The sequence below is a fragment of the Ursus maritimus genome, unplaced genomic scaffold (assembly GCF_017311325.1).
Source record: "Ursus maritimus isolate PB19 unplaced genomic scaffold, ASM1731132v1 scaffold_32, whole genome shotgun sequence".
Taxonomy (NCBI): Eukaryota; Metazoa; Chordata; class Mammalia; order Carnivora; family Ursidae; genus Ursus; species Ursus maritimus.
In genome coordinates, this window is record NW_024425786.1 from 21,684,535 (window position 1) to 21,702,390 (window position 17,856).

At 44.3% G+C, this 17,856-nt stretch overlaps 1 protein-coding gene across 1 annotated transcript in view; it reads right to left on the bottom strand.

Moving 5' to 3' along the window:
- SRSF4 (serine and arginine rich splicing factor 4) overlaps positions 1 to 12,574 on the bottom strand; it is a 26,556-nt gene extending 13,982 nt beyond the window's left edge. The window contains exon 1 of the mRNA XM_040619139.1: positions 12,319 to 12,574. Coding sequence (XP_040475073.1) covers positions 12,319 to 12,425 — 107 coding nt within the window. The 5' untranslated portion in view covers positions 12,426 to 12,574. The remainder of the gene's footprint in view (positions 1 to 12,318) is intronic.
- Positions 12,575 to 17,856: the final 5,282 nt, after the last annotated feature.

Genomic DNA, 17,856 nt, shown 5'->3' on the forward strand with positions numbered 1-17,856 from the left:
CCCCCCCCCCCCCCCCCCCCCCCCCCCCCCCCCCCCCCCCCCCCCCCGCGCCTAGGGGAAAGAACAAAAAGCGTGGCCTATTAAATACACACCGTTTTTCAATTAAAAGAAAACTTCTTTCTTCACCATTCCTCTGCTATTGCCTTTTCCCTAACTCTTTTCCTCTCGGTCACATTTTATCCTGACAGACTTAGCCAAAAAAACAAAACAAAACAGAACAGGAGGGGAGTGCCTGTCATTTTCTCCCTAAAAAAGCGGGGACCGTGATCCTTAGCAAGTATGGACAGGTATGTGGACAGCACGACCAAAGCCACCTGGAGTTGTGTGGGCGCTCTACACTTGAGCGCAGGCTCCCAGCGCGGCCGGCTCTGGTGGCCCTCGTTCAACAGCTGCCCTACTGCTCAGGCTATCAGTCAGAACTCGGAGATGCTGGAACTGGAATGACATGGTTTTCAAACTACTCTAAGCTTTCCGCTTTTAGAAATGTTAATCACACTTTTCACCCAAAGAAGTATCATCTGAGCCCGTGTTGTTGCCGAAGGGGCTTTCCCTGATCCTAATCATCTCTACAGATGGTCCCAAATGCCCCTCTGCATGGCTCGCTGAAGAGGATGTGCTCCCGACCCACCCTCTTCAGAACGACTTAGGGTCATCCCTGTCTTCCAGACACCTTCACTGAATAGGGAGACTGGAGAAAAGTCCCTTCTGAAAAATGAGGAGCAGGACTTGCTCTGGAGGCATGCTGACCAAGCTAACCAGGCAGGGCGGGACCAAGGGGGTGCTCAGCGCTGGCTAACCGAGGGGGAGTGACATGAGGAGCGAGGGAAAGCAAGCCTCCATGCGTGTGCCTGCCATCACCCACCAACACTGCTTACCGAGGGGCATGCCTTGGTGGTTCTCTCTATAAGAAAAATGTGCCCCTTTCCACGGTAGATCTCTGCTCACCTTTGTCCTACAACTGTGCCACATGCTTTTCTTTGTATGTGGACATGACAGTCCTCAGCCAACCATCAGCAGGATGTGAGTTTTGTTTTCCCAATGTGGTGAGCCATTCCCACATTCACTCATTTTCCTTGTAAGAACCGAACCTCTCCATGGCTGGTCAGGATTAGGGATGTTGCTGTAGCCAAGGAAAAATTTTCATCTGTTGAAGTTAACCCATGGGGTGGCTTGAACCCTCAAACTAGGGTCAATAGCACTGTTCTTTAAGGGCAGAGCCCTTAAATCTACCCTGAAAGAAATGGCATTCAGTGAACAGGAATCAAACAGCTTTCTTTCAAAGTACTCAGTGTTGGTCCTACGCTTCGGTCAACTTGGTCCTATGAGGTGAAAAAAATTAGGACATATTGACAGGATAGTAATAACAGCAGTACTCCTCGCTGTCTGCATAAAGTGCTTGGAAAAGTGCAGAAAGACACTTCTGCAGCTGTTCTCTATTGCTCAGGTGAGGCCGACTCAGAAAAGCCTGCAAGTAAGAACGGTCACTGCCCCAACTCCAGAGGTCTGCACCCTTCCAGGGAAGCAGTGGGTAGGCCCTCAAAGCAGAATTACCCATGTCACATTCACTGCTCTGGGTCACTGATTATGGCTGCAGTTTGACTTTTCCGGTCACAAAGGATTGCTTATGACCCACGACTAGGACTCCTACCACATGAAGGAGGTTCCTGAGACCCTTTCCTATCCTGACACAGGAAGGAGGCTGCTCTGGGCATTCTGGCCTCCCTTTCTTTAGCCTCAGAGGAGGGATGGCCATCAAGGCCGCCCGGAGAAGGTGGATGACTTACCCGTGCTCACTGAGTGGCAGAGCTGGGGTGCGACTTCAGGGCTCACCAGTACCCAGTCTGGGGCTCTTTTCACGTCGGCAAACTGGCAGTTCCCGCACACCAAGAGCTCTCTGATTAGAGCTAGTGTGGATTCCTGGTCTGTAAGCGCTGGCCACAGCTCAGTCTGCACTTGATCTTTCCCCACCTTCAAAGAAGAAAACCTACCTCATGATTTCTCTCTCCTGGAGCCCCTGACCACTCATCTCCTCCCAGCACTCGGAATCACCCCTGACGACTCCTCTCTGCTGCCCGTTCGGCCTGGCCCTAGTTCTCGCATTTGCCGGGCGCCCAAGGCCGTCTTCTTCCTGTCTGATCCGCTTACTTAATTCCAGAATATGGCTATTCTTACTAGTCACCTTGTCTCTGGGTGTAGCAGGGAAAACCAGCTCCTAGATCATTCTTTTGCTCAGAGGTCTGTACTCCTATATATCTTTGTTTCGATCATTCTCCAAACCTGAGTGCCTTGATTACACAAGGTGAAGCAAAATAATCTTCTTCCATAGACTTGAGAATTCTCTCTCTCTTACGAAGTCCCACACACCTGCCTGACTAATCATCTGAGCACCTCCTTTAGCGTTGGCACTTCTATTCCATTTTGTTTTACATGACAATGTTTCTACGGCCTTTCAAGGCCTTGCTCTTTTTTCTTTGTGCTGACCCTCTCATTTGATTATGTGCTCTTTGTTAACAAAGACTAATATTTAGTGTAGTGCCTGGCACATAATAAACAATTCATCTGTAATATTCCATTCATTCCTCATATTGTATGTGAAGAATATACTATTATTATGATTATTCCCATTTCACAAATGAGAAGACTGAGGCTTGGAGAGGCTAAGCTACTGTTCACTGTCAAGGAGCTCATAAGTGGTGTGGCTGGATCTGAACCCAGATCCATCCGACTCCAGACTCAAGCTCTAAACTACCTGGTTACACGCTGCCTTTGTAAAGGCAGATGCTTCTTCTCTCCCACGGTCCTGAGTACAACCCTTTTCATTTAACAAATGCTGCTGCTTGACTTGATAATCTAACTTCAGGTAAGTCAGGCTGTATTCAAGTTTTTGGTAAGTGGGGGTAAAATCTCCAGAGAGAAAAAGAAATTGATCCTGGGGCAAGGTGAGGCACCTCTAAGCTTGGGGTATGTGACAACCAGGTTACTTTCACTCTTGTCTTTTGGTTCCCATTAGCCAGTGTCAGCCATCTGGTCCTTCCGAAAACATGTGTGGGTTCAGAACATAACAGACTAGAAGAATAGAGGAAAAATAAGATTATTCTGTGCAATCCCCATTCTGGAGGTCCCGCAACAACCCCTGGAATCTGCCTTTGGTTTTAAGGCTCAGCAAAAATTAGACCAGCATAGAGATGACAGAGAGTCGGGCCTAGAGGTGGTAGACGTGAATGGATATTGACAAAATTATGTATTTAAGAATGCACTTAATTAGTTTTGTAAGGAATGGTGACTGGGACCAAAAAATATAAGCATGAATGGTATGGAAAAAAAATGGACCAGAAATCAAAGAATGCTGTAAGGTTTACGACTTCCAACTACACCAGGATTATAGCAGCGACCAGGAAAGTACTTTGCAGATGACAGGCATCTAAGATCTGATTTAATTTTGTTTAATTCCAAACTACTATTAACATGACTACTCCAGCCCACCAGAATTCCTTCCTTCTTCAAATTCCTTTGTAATAATTTTCACAACTCTGAGGTTTAGTGTTAGCTCACAGACGAAGACAGTAAGACTCAGAGCAGGGAAGGAACTTGCTGAGGCTACCCAACACCTGGAGTCATTCCTAGCCCGAAGTCAGCACTCACTATCACGTGCTACTGCCTCCCACACAGTAGCGGAAGATGCGGTCCAAAGAGCAGACACAGTTTGAGAAATGCAAGCTCTAGAAGCACAGAAAATCAGTTTTATCAAATTATGTGCTGTGGAAGAGAAATGCCCACATGAATATTAGCATCTCATGACAAATACTAAATGGTAAGAAATACCATCTCTGCAGCTGATAGGTACTGACACCAATAAGTTGTGAACACTTATTCTCTAAGTTATTCGTGGAACCAAACCTATCAAAATTACCAAATTTTATAGGTCATCAAAATTTTAGCACCAGTCTAGGAAAACAGAAAATGGTAACATCATTAAGGGAATGCCAGCCCGTCTCTAAAGGAATGCTCACATATCGGGGTGAAGAAAATATAACAGAAGCAATCAGTACCTAAAGCAGTAAAACAAAATTCCTCCAGAATAGTAGGAGGTAGGAATCTGTATCAAGTTCAAATTTAGCCTTACTTTGTAACCATTCTGTGGGCCTATCTGCCAATTCCTTTCAACTATCCAAAACCACTTCAAAATGAACGTAAGGTTGCTAAGCAATTGCACTTTCATTAGGCTACCACCGTATTTCCACCCCATGAAACGGGACTACTCCCAGAAAGCAACATATTCCTGCATAGTTTGTGGATCACCATTACAACCATAACCCCCGTCACAACCAAATGTATTTCACCCATATTTTAAACTCAACGTGGCTGCTTTCTTCAAAGGGGGTAAGGGGCGAACAATCACACCTCTGTACTTTTCCATTTTCCGACACTTATCAACACTGAGAGTAAATGAAGAGATCCCACAAGAAAAGGGGTCAGCTATTCCCTAATGACAACTACAGTTCATGAAGACAATCAAAGATTTAAAAAAATCTGTGTATTAAAAAAAACCCTCAAGAGATGAACGTCATATTACCAACTTAGGGGAAAAAAAAAAAAACCTCTTGGGATATTAGATAGGAATCCGGTATCTGTAACTCATACCTTAGCGAACTAAAAGTTTACACTCAGCAGACAGCACTACTTGATTCCACACAAAAGCCACAAACAAAACCAGTTCGTACTTACCTCTAAAATGGCACTATGAGTGGGTAACAGGTGTTAAAGCCTCTTAGAAGTTACACCTCTGGGACCATCTTGGCTGTTCCCAAATCCCTCATAACCACTCCACAGTCCCTGGGTTGCAGTCAGTTTCTTTTCCTTTTTGGTTAAAGACGCCACTTCCTATGCTATTTCTTAGGGGATGCCCTTCCCTTGAAATCAGTCATTTAATTCATTTAGTATTTTAACATTTTCAAATTCTTTTACCATTAATGGATCAACAGTTTCTTTTCATTCACATGAAATGACTTTTCTCAAGTTCAGTGCTTCTGGTGTGTGGTTCCTGACTCCCGTGCCCGAGCCTTCTGCTCACCTCTTCCATTCCTGAAGGCCGGATTCAGACCTCCCTCCTTTCCTCCTTTGGTCTCCCCACCTTCTCTAGGCCTTGGAGGTCTCTGTTTACGAATGCCCCCCATTCTGGCATCCAGGCCTACAGGTGTGGCTGGGGGACTTGACAGAAGGATTACAAGCGTCATTTGGGTGCTTCTTCAGGCATCATCTGCAGTTCCGGGACAACCAGACCTTGATCTCAACACGCAGGACAGTCATGTAGGGCATTTCCTCAAAATACGGGCATGCAAATCCAGAGCACAGCCTGAGCCTTCGCCTTCAGGTTACTCCAAGACCAGACAGCCCTGGCAATAATGCGACAGAGATCACTTCACTGCATCTGCTCGCACAAATCCTACCCCAGTCAGCCAGGACAAAGCTGACACCATCTTACAGATCTTCAAAGAATAGCCTGAAAGTTTCACTAGAGTTTCTGTCTAGGGCCAGCATCACAAAAACTACCACCTGTCTCACTGCTGGCAGTAACTTTTTAGCTTGTTGAAGACTGTAGAGAGACTAAAGACTGAACAGGCCGTGGAACCTAACTACCTTCTCATCCTTGGAGGCAAGTGCCAGAACAATAGGATGGAACCATCTGGAAGGAAAGCACGAGAGGCTTTGACTGCCACTGCTCCTGCTGTATTTGGTACGGGAATAAGAAAGCGCTCCAGCTTCCAGAGTTGTCAATAACTCATTCTGTAACCTTGTGCCAGGCACTTAATTGCCCCAATGCCTCAGTTTCCCGATCAGTACAAACTAGAGACAACAACACTTGTTAGTAAAGCACTTTGGTGTATGCAGTTGAAAAATAAATCACACAAGTGCATGCTGTTAATGTTTTTTTTAAATTTTGAAATTTCAGCGTTAGCTTACAAATTTACAAATTTATAAAGACCCCCCCCCCAACAGTATTGTCTCACATACTAGGAGCATCTTTCCTAGAGAAGTTCAAAGTACAATTTTCTGTTTAAGTTACTTGGAAGCATCCAGAAATACTGGGAACCCAAATCATATTTGATCTAGCCTACATCCTATGCTCACCTTTTAAAAGGGACAAATACTTCACATGGCCCTTTCTATTCATATGCTCCCTCAATAAGGAAGGGAGAAGCAAGACATTAAACTGAGGAACAGGGGTTTAAAATGACTTGGCCGAATATTTACAGCCAATGTTTATTCTTATCACAAACTGACTGGGGAACCAGAACCACAGAGTGGAAGACTCAAGCCAGGGAATTTATGCTAGCAACATTTGGTCAAAACTGCAGTACGGTATTGTCTCTTGGCACTGATTTTTCAAAATGACAGAAACTTAAAAATTTTGGATGTAGGCTGACTTCAACAAGAGTGCAGTACAAAAACCAACTTGGTCACATCTGTAATGGTTATGCTACTAAATTCATAGCCCTGTGTCTCATTATTTCTTACTCATTTAAGAAAAAGTTCTTGGTGAAGACACTTAAGACCACTTGCACCTGTGAAATTAGCCAAGATTTGAAACAACACGTATGCCCGATGCTGGTGAGGCTGCCGTGACAGGCGCCATACACTGCTGGTACAAGAGGAACTGGTACACAGCTTTTCTGAAAGTCATTTGGCATGACATGCATCGAGAGCCTTGACAACGTTCTTTCCTGCTGTGACACGTGAATTTTACTTCATAGGATCTGTCTTAAGGAATGATAAAAATACGAAATTTTATGCATGTGATACTCCTCACAGCATCATTTTAACAACCAGAATTTAGAGATGACCTAAGAATGGTTGGGTAAATCATGATTCAGGCATACAATGAATTTTCTGCAGGCATTAAAATGATGTTTGTAAGATTTTTATGTAACAGAAAAAATACATGAGATAAATTAGGTAGAAAAAGTGGGACGTAAAATTGCACATAAGACCTTATGTTAGGGGTGTCTGGGTGGCTCAGTCGGTTAAGCGTCTGCCTTCAGCTCAGGTCATGATTGCAGGGTTCTGAGATCCAGCAGGCACAGGGCTCCTGGCCCAGTGGGGAGTCTGCTTCTCCCTCTCCCTTTGTCCCTCCCCCTGCTCGAGCGCTGGCTCTCTCTCTTAATAAATAAAATCTTTTAAAAAAGACCTTATGTTAAGAGAATTTTGTATTTATTTTCTAAACAAGTGTTCTTTTTAAAAAAAGTTCTTGAATCTGTTATGCTTGGTAGGCTAAATGGATGAGCCTTAAAGGTGGCAAGATAATTTCCTCATATACAATTTTAAACATTCTCATTAAAAATCGTAATATTAAAAAATTGTAATGAAGGCTAATTGAGGGTTCAGAAAAATAGGAACTCTTAAACACACCAGGTAAAAATATAAATACTCTTTGTCTAGAGAGTAATGGAAACCAATAGGCAGCAAAAGCCTTAAAGGTGTATATATGCTTTGACTCCAAAAATCCACTCAGGAATCTACCCCAAGATTTATATAAAGGATATTTACCACAGTGCTGTAAAAGCATAAATTAGCAAAAAACCAAAGACAACCTAAATGTCTTGCAACATGGTTTTAATTATGTACAATAAGTAACACTGATACGTGGGAATACTATGAATCCATTAAGAATGAAGTTGTCAGAGAACACTTAATGACAAAGGATCAGGCTATTCGGTAGAAACAAACAGGACATATAATATGACCCAAGTCTGTGGAAAAGATGGGGAGGCATAAGAAAAGCATGGGTGTATGAAAAAAAAGTCTCAAAATGCAGACAGTGTTATCTTTGGATGATTATTTTTTGTCCTCTAAATTTAAAAAAAATTTACAACATGTATGTAAAAATTTTACAATCAGAAATAAAGACATGCTATTTTGAAACACTACAGGAATTAAAAATGGGTCTTTAATTTTAACTATGTATAAACATAGTTGTCCTTTAAACGAAACTGTTTTAATCTTTTCTTATATAATCATAAAATTACTCCAGAACCAAATGCCTTACTTGACAGAAAGATTCAAAGCCTTGGACCCCAAAGATTCAAATGTGTCATTATTTTTGAGGGCAGAACTGCCTGTGGACAAAAAGGTGGTGGGGTCTTTTTAAAGGGAGAGTGTTTGCCTTTTCTTTGTCATTCCTGGCGCTCATTAGCTGTACTATTATCATAAAAATTATATAGCATTTATCACTATTTGGTGGTAGGTGAAGATAATTTCCCACAGTTCAATTAACCAGAAACCAAAAACCTGGAACATTAAACTAATTGTATTTCCGTTATTGGCCCTTTAAAACAAAAAGACAAGAAACTAAACAAAACAAGCTCCCATCAAGGACTCAGAGAAAATCCCTGTGTGGGGTCTGGGGTTGGCACGGATTCATCTCAGTAACTAAAATCTAACAATGCTCTACAGTGATCAGGGACAAAACCAGTAATTTTGACTCACTGAAAGTCTTAACATATTAAAAAAAATTAAGGTACGTTCTACTTGAAGGGATTTTCAAGGAGGGTGAAAACAAAACCTTCCTGCTAATACTTAAGAAGTTGTGCAAATCCAATTAGACAAGAACACCCCTGAAAATTCCAGATATTCACAATTTCACTGTAATATGAAGCACAGGTGTGAAATATATAGCCAAGTTTCTCTGGAGAGTTTTAATTCATGTCTTTAGCCAACTTAAAAATAAAACCAACAAAACAAAGAAACCTCAATGATTTGGAGGTTTACCTGTCCAGGTCCTAGGCAAGTAAAATAATCTCAGGGTGTGATAAAATAAATTTATTAAACTAAGATATGGAAAAACTGAGATATAAAGATCTATGACCGTAACCACAAGATTCTGTGGCAAGAGAAACTACTGTATTAAAAACCTTCTACATTTCACATGATTTATTAATAAAAAAGAAAGCCCACAGAATTCACAAGTAATCAAAGGCAACAAAAGTTACCAGAGCTGGAAGGCTATATAGACAGTTACTGCTAAGGCTGTTGTTTCCTTGACTCCTGGTCCCACAGTGGCTCTTGCTGGAGTCAGTGTGGCAGGTTTGAACGTAGGAGATTCTAGGGGACCTGGAGCGGTCTATAGGGTCCTGGGAGATCTACATCATGTTGTGGTCCCAAATGAACCACCTTTATAGGAATTCTCTAAAATAAAGGCAATCTAGATTAGGGTCCCCTGGAATAATAAAATGGCAGGCAATGAACTACTGCATACACACTTTTTGAAATCCCAAGACGATCCATAAAATCCTCTCCTGGACATTAAATCTCCTTTGGAGAGCTCATCTGCTTCCTCATTCGGTCAACCTCCAGTTATACCAGTACTTTATGCCTATTTAATTAATTCCGAACATATCTACTGTCTACTGATATATCTCACTTCTACATACAAGTGTGAACGCTTCAGCAATTCATCAAAATCCTCTCCATCCAAAATCTGCTTTAGTGTTTTGATTACTAATAATTACAAGCCAGGTATGTTAAAAAATGCTCCTGAAGGAGACCTACTATCCTCAGTCAGTGTCCAGAACCGTAAGCTTACATGTTGCTAAATTACACCACCTTTTCCTTTTGTACCTCCTCCTTGCGTTCAGACTCCTCTGCACTTTTGCAATCTAGTCCCGTCAATTCTTGCTTGGAATCCATCTATACCATTGGTCCTTTGCTCAGCAGTCACTTTCCTCTGCAGGCATTCCTGAATGCTGCCACGTGTGCCGGTATAATTGTCTCACCTGCCTTTGAATCCCTGCAATGACTTCCCATTCCTCATTTCAACCTTCAGTTTCAATCACAGGTTTCACACATATCATGGTTTAGCAGCAGATCTGCTAAGAGAATAGTTCCCCCAAAGACACCCAGGTATTTTAGGGTTCAGCAAGGATCTGTCCTTTCTTGCCATTTCCCAGATTGCTCAATTATTCCCTACAGAGACTTTCAATTCCTATCTATGATTTTGGATGGTCAGTGTAAAATCTTATAGTTGATGTTTCTGGTTCATGTCGTTTAATTTCTAAATCCCTCATGAGACTCAATCCAAGCTTGATTGCTCATTATTTCTCAAAAGTGTTCCTTATTGGACCACCTCCTCATCACCGGTTATGACACACATTATTCCCAGACACCTTTATTTCAAGCCCCACTCAATTCATTCTTCAAAGCCCATTTCAAACAAATCTCTTCAAACAAACCATTCCAAGTTTTACTTGAGTTTAAAGCGAGAGCAAGCATTTCTTAACTCAAAGTGTACACACTGTAACTGTCAACATTTAATTTACTCAAGAGCAGAACTGTTTTTCTTTCTTTCCAAACCATTTAGCACAGTAGCAGGCATCTTGTTGGTGGGTTATCAACGTATTTATTCCATTAACCACTTTACCATTAACATCAACATCATTTCCTGCTATCACTTGAGTAACTTTAGAAAATAGACAGCACCAAATACGCTTCATGTTATCAAACACTGAAGCTGTCTCCTAATGATCACAGTCAAAACCATCTGATTACAGCTACCATTTACAGCTATGAGCCAAATGCTTTACAATGATCTCTAATGCTCCTTTTCCTTGTAGATGAGAAAACAGTCACAGAAGTAACCTGCCCACAGAGAGTAAGTGGTAAAGTTAGGATCTGACCCAAGCCTATCTGGCTTCAAAAACCACGCTTTCCCCACAAAATTTACTCTGTCAACTTAGTTGGCCTCTGAAGAAAACTGGGAGTTTTCACTTCATCTTTCACAACTGTATCACAGCAACAATAATAAAAACCCACTTTATCTAGTAAATTCCTCAAGAACCTAAAGCTCTATTGTACCAAATGAGTAATTTCCTAACCCTTTTACTCTAAATCAGTATTCATAGTAAACACTTAAAAAAAAAAAGATTTTATCCTTTTAGCTAATCTCTGCAACCAACATGGGACTCGAACTTATAACCTGGATATCAAGAGTTGCATGCTCCACCGACTGAGCCAGCCAGGCGCCCCATAATAAACACTTTTATGGAGGACACTTTCCTTAGTAAGAAGGTGATTCTTCCTAACAATCACTTTGAAATGACTTTTAAACCCAATCAACAATGTGAGTAAATGGAAGCTGCCAATTTGTCTCAAATATGCAACTTATACTTATTTTTCATAACTTCTCAAGTGTTAGTTGCTGGTATTACAAAGGAGAGTAACCTGTAGCCATATCAAACCTGTTGCAAATGTCTTTCATTTTATTTTTCAAATAAGCCAAGAGTTCCTCCAACACTCAAGGTTTAGTACCCTAAAATGTTCCCCCTACTCCTTTTAATTTTTATATCTATCTCTTTGAAGTCCTACCTAACATTTCCTGGTTCTCATAGTTTTCCCCATTGAGTACCTTCTCCAAGCCGGACTCATCTCTTTGCCCTGAAACGTGTAGCCCCTGCTAGCCCTGCTCTGCCAACGTAGATCAGGAATACAAGTAACAGACCAAACCCGGGGAGGCAGTAAGTTAGCAATTTCGAGCTGTGAATCTCCGTCTCATTAACTAGTTGCCGCAGATACTAGCCAGGGTGGCCACGATTCACTAACAAATTCTACAACGACAAAGCAATTTTTTGGCAAGTTGTAGAACGGAAACCACAGCATGGAAACTCTATACGGAGGTGGAAAGATAACGAATCAAGACTTTAAATTACCCTTGCAGAGGGAACGGTCAAGGCTTTCAGCGCGGCAAGACGATACTTTCGAAACTGTCACTAGACTACTCACTCAAACCCGAGTCTCCCGCCCAAAAAAGTGTGACACATGCAAGTCAAAAAAGGCCTCCCTCCGGAGCTCCTGGATTCGGTAAAGATGCGTGGTGACTGTCTGATCCATTAGACTGGGCAAGAGGTGAAAAGGGAGCAGGAAATCCTGTTTATTTCCAGCAGCCCTAAGAGCGGGAAAGGTCGGTCTCTAACCGGAGACGAACCAGGCCCCACTGCCGGGGCCGGGAAGGAAAAACCCAGGCCTCTCCCCGGCGCCCTGGAGCCCTACCCTCCCGCCCGTAGCCCCAATCCCACTCGGGTTGTCTTTCTCCCCGTCCCACTCAGATCCTCACCATCGTTCCCATTATCCCTCCACCACCCCCACCCGCGCAGGCGCAGTGGGAACCAGGGCCTACCCGCGCCCCCGAGGCGCCGCGACTATGGCGGAGCCGGAGCAGGCCGGTAGCAGTTCCGCGCCGGGTAGGCGTCCCTCTCCCGTCCCCACGACCTCCCCACCACCGCTGGGGCCCTGTCCCCACCCGGCCGACTCCTCTTCTGCCCTCCTCACCCGTTCTTCAGATCCACCTCCAGGATCTTCCCGTAGCCCTTAAAGAAGCGCTCCACATCGCGCTCCCGGGCCTGGTAGCTCAGGCGGCCGATGTACACCCGCGGCATCCCGGCAACAGCGGCGGCGGCTTGGCCCGGCCCCAGCCCCCCTTAGGCGGCGGCCGGCGAAGCGAGAGCGCGGCGACGGCGGCGGCGGCAACGGGCGAGCGGCGGGACGGACGCAGCCGAACCCCAGCGACGTACGCGAGCACGCAGCACGCGAGCGCGCGCCTCCCGCCTTCCCCGCCCTCCCCGCAGGCGGAGGGTAACGGGAGGGAGCGCGCGTTCGCTTCCCGCCCGGCCGGAGTGGGGGCGGGGCTTGCTCAGGGGCGCGCCGGCGTGGGGCGGGGCCAGGTGATCGACAGGCGGTGCTTGCGGCGCGGGGGCAGTCTTCCCCCTCCCGCTCTTTACGTCCTCTCGCGAGTTCGCTGTGGCCGGGCCTGCGCCGCTTTCGCAGCCCGTTGGCTTCGCTCCTCCCCCCGGAAGTGCCTGCAACTGTCCCCGCCCAGCGAGCGTTCCTGCTTTTGTCCTTTGAACCGGGAGTGGTTTCGACTTCTGAGCAGCTTTGGAGTTAAGTCTGGATTCTAACCGTCTTTGTATCCGTGACCTTGGGCCCGTTACGCGCCACGTCTCTAAGCCCCGTTTGTCTTCTCTGTATGAGGGGGATAGAAATTGCAACCTTCCAGAGTTGGCTGGAGAATTATATATAATAGATACGTCAAGCACTTAGTACTGTTCCCCGCACATCGCAAGTGCCCAGTAAATAACCGGTAATATTTTAAAAAATAGGACAAGTGGCTGCAATAGAAGCAGTGAGGGAAGTAGGGAAGTCTGGAGTTTGGGAACTAGATTAGGCTTGGCACTGACTAAATTACTTGGCCAGTTTATTTTCAATTGTAAAATTAGAATAATTTATCCCATCTCAATGGACTGGCTGGGTAACTAAATGGGGTAGTATATATGGAAGAATATACTGCTTGGAACAGCATCTGGACCGAGGTAGTAACTCAAATATTGGTTCCCTTCTCACTAACTCAATTTACCTAGAATCACAAAGGAGTTTGAGAGCACAAGCAGGGGAAGGGGTAGCGGGAGGAAACAGACTCCCCGCTGAGCAGGGAGCCCAAGACAGGGCTCCATCCCAGGACGCTGAGATCATGACCTGAGCAGAAGGCAGATCCTTAACCGACTGAGCCACCCAGACGGCCCTTGAAATTATATTTTGAAAGGATAATTCATTAACTGGTTCATATAATACAGTGAAAAGTCTTCCCATCTCTGTCCTCTGGCCACCTCCCTTCCCTCCCCAGAGGCAAACAATGTAATCAGTTTCTTAAATGTCCTTCGGGAGGTATTTTACACAAACAAAGCAATAGTGTACTATAAGAACAGTTCTGTGCTTACTTTATTTTGAAAGTCCTTCCATCAATACAAAAGGAGCTTCCTCAGGAGTATTTTTATGGCTTATAAAATACCATTATACACAGTAATTTATTTAATCAGTGCCCTAGTGAAAGACATTGATAGGTTCAAACCATTTGTTATAACTGCTGCAATGAGTAACTTTGTATATACATATATATAGGATCTATTCCTAGAAGTAGGATAGTTGGCTCAAAGGGTGTGGGCAAGTATAGTTTGGATAGATATTGCTCAATTCTCTTCCATAAGTACCGGTTTCTGCATCTCATCAATACCATGTTATCAAATTTTATGATCTTTTGTCATCTTGTAGCTGAAAAAATGCTATCTTGGGGTAGTTTAATTTGCATTTATCTTATTTTGAGTGGACTGAACCTCATTCTGTTTAAGAGACATACTTTCCTTTCTGTGTCTGCTTATATCCTTGTTTTTTTTTTAATTTTAATTTAATTTTATTATTTTTTAAGATTTTATTTATTTGAGAGAGAGAGAGAGAGTGAGAGCACAAGCAGGGCCAGGGGCAGAGAGAGAAGCACATTCCCCACTGAGCGGAGAGCCCGATGCGGGGCTGGATCCCCTGGGATCATGACCTGGGCCAAAGGCAGACGCCCAACTGCTGAGCCACCCAGGTGACCCTATTTTTTTTTTTTTAATTTTTAAAAAGATATATTTATTTGAGAGAGAGAGAGAGAGCACGTGTGAGGTGGGCTTGGAGAGGGAGAGAGAATTCTCAAGCAGACTCCCCACCGAGCACAGAACCTGGGCTTGATCCCACAACCCTGAGCAGAAATCCAGAGTCAGCCACTCAACTGATTGAGTGACCCAGCACCCCCCCCACCTTTTTGGTTTATTTATTTGAGACACAATGCAAGAGCCGATGGGGGGGAGGAGGCAAGGGGCAGAGGGAGAGAATCTCAAGCAGGCTCCCTGCTGAGCACAGAGCCTGATGCAAGGCTCAGCTTGATCTCACTACCTGAGATCATGATCTGAGCTGTTACCAGGAGTTGGATGTTTGACTGAGCCATCCAGGCTCCCCCTTTGCCCATTTTCTTATTGATTCATAGGAGTTCACTATATATTAGGGAAATCAGTTCTTTGTTAGATGAGTTACAAATACTTTCCCCCAGTTTGTTGACTTTTGACTTTGCCCAGAGTGTTTTCTGCTATGCAAAAACATATTTATGGGGTCAAATTTTTCCATCCTTTTTCTTTGATTCTGGATTTTGTGTTGTAGTTTTTCTCAGGTTTCTTGAGGTTTAAAAAGAAAAACACCTCCCATCGTTTATTGTTATTTTTAGGACTTATTTGTATATTGCAGTCTTTGATCCATTTGGAATTTAGTAGTATGAGGATCATAAAATCCTTAAGAACTGGTTCTAACCTTCGTTGTCATGTAGTCTGATCAACCTGTTAAACAGATGGGGATGAGAGCCCCACATAAGGGAAATGCCTGTCTCTAAACCCTGCTCCTCCTCCAGAGTTTCCTAATTCAGGGAGTGGCACCTTCCATCCAGCAAAGTGCTAAAGTTCAACCTTCAACCGCCACATCTAGTCTGTCCTGTTGATTCTTCTTTCTAAATGTTGCCGAATCCATCCACTTCACTCCCATTGACTAAGCTAGTGCAGGCCTTGCCATATTGTTCATACCTCAGGGCTTTTAACCATGCTGTTCCCTCTGTCTGCAATATGGCTGACTCCTTATTTAGGCCTCAGACCTTCCTTACCCTCATCTCAAGTATCCCATCACGATGATATCATTGTATTGTTTCTTTCACAGCATCTACCATACTCTGTAGTTGCCTTGATTATTTCTTCACTTGTTCATGGTCTTTCTGTCCTACTAGAAGGTAAGCTACCTGGTATCAGGGGCTGTGTTTTTTGTCTCCTACTGTATCCCTAACACCTATAACAGTCCTTTTCACATAGTGGGTGTTCAAAATGTTTATTAAGTGAATAAACAAATGATCTCTTACCTGAATTACTTCAATGGCCTCCTGATTCTCCTTTTTCCTGCCTCCCCATGAGACACAGACGCAGAGAAATTTGAACTCTCTTCTGATTGACATGCTAATTATCACTGAACAAAATCAAGGAGTCCAGAGAAAAGAGGGCACACAAGGCCAATTGTGGGTCCAAAAAAATCAGGATTGACTGGTATGGTGACCAGACAGGGTCAGGGGAGCTGGCTCCTGGTGCCAAATCTGCTGCCTGCTGCGTGACCCTGAGCAACTCACTTCGCCTCTCATGGTGTCCTCCTCTTCTGTAAAGTTATGATATTAACTAAAATCTCAATGATACAGGGAAGTTGTAAAAATCAAATGGAATATGGGTAAAAGGGCTTATACACTGCAAAGGGTTAGGGGCATAGAGAAAGCTTGCTTTTCTTTCAGGGTGTGCGAGCATCTCCTTACCTTTAGGTCAGCTCTTGTCTTCCCAGGATTTTCCTGCCTGCAAATGCAGGCAGTTGCTGTCGCAGGCCTGAGTCTCTCTTCTTTACCACTTCCAGCTGCTCTGGCTGGGCCCAGTGTCCTACCCAGGGCCCAGTGGCTACCAACAAGTATGAGGCTGGTAGGTGCAGCCAAGAGCTTCCAGGCGCAAGGACAGGCATGCCTGCCACTCACAGATGAATGCAAGAACCTTCTTCTGGGCCTCAAGTCTTTCCCAGAGGAAAGCAGGCTTACTTATCTCATCTCCCAAGTCACAAAGCAGTCACCAATATTATGGCAGTGGCTGTAGGTAGTTGCAGGATGGATGCTCCCAGAAGATACCAAGCAGGGAGCGCCAGGGTCAGGAAGCCTCAGGCCACCAGGTGTGCCCAAGCTTTAGTTTAGGAGGTAATGCCTGTTTGTCTTCTTTCAGTCTCCTGGAGCCCAAGTTTCCACCTCCAGTCATTTAAAAAGGATTCTGTTTACTTAGTGGGCCTGAACAGCTGTCCCCACTCCACAGAGAAATTATTCAGCCTGAAAATGAAAAATAGCCTCCCGTACTTGTAAGTGAGCAAGAAGATCCATTTGAAGTTCGATTCTTTCTATGGTCTCTTGTCAGTCTCCTCTCTGTGCTGGCCTCTGAAATGTTGGTAATCCCCATCTTGGTCTTTGAAGTTTCAGGGGATTTTCCTTGTTTGAAATTCAGAAGCCTGGGAATTTCTGATGTTATCTCTTAGTGCCTCCCTTCTCCCAACTGTCCCCTAACCTGCTGCCAGAAGAATTTTTTTTTTTTTCTCCAAAGCACAGTTCTCATCTTCTGGCTCAGAAATCTTTTGTTCCCTACTGCCAATAGGATAAAGTTCAAATTCTGTAGCGGAAAATCATAAACTGCCACAATTCACTTTTTCAGCTTCAGACTGAATGATTTCAATACAAATTAAATCCGAGAATATCCATCAGTTATAATTAGGTTCAGAGAAAAGCCCAAATACTAAGGACTTAAATAACATAGAAGCTTGTTTCTCATGTAAAACAAATCCTGAGGTGGGCAGTTGGGGCTTCTGGGTGCCTGGGGCCCAGGCTTCGGGTCTGTGTCCCAGCCAGGTGGAAGGTGGAAAGGGAAGGAAAAGGTACAGGATGGATGCCAGCTCTATTTTAAAGAGGTTCTTAAGCAATCGACACCTACCACCTCTGTTTGCACGACAAGGGACAGACCTGTCTTGCTGCAAGGAAGGCGGGAAACCTGTTTATTCCAGCCTACCCTGTGCTGACCTAAAAGTTTCAGCATTAATTCTCAGGAAGAGAATGGATATTTGGGGGAAATGAGAAGATTCTAACATAAATGTCCTGCCTCTATAACAGCTTAGTCTGGTCCCTTAGTTTATTCTTGTCTCCCTTCCCTGCCTGAGAAAACTATAATCATCCTTTAAAGCACAGCCCAAATGTCATCTCCAGACCCCTAGAGCTACTGTTCTCAGGACGTTTTGCACATCCCTCCACGGGGTCTCTAACCATGGTGTTATGAACCTTCCTCCTCCCTGTCTGCCTCCTCTGAGTCTGTACCAGGGGCTGCACTCTCCCCATGGCTGCAGGCTCATCACTCCCCCTAAGCCCAACATGGTGGACTCCCCCCCCCCCCCCCCCCCCCCCCC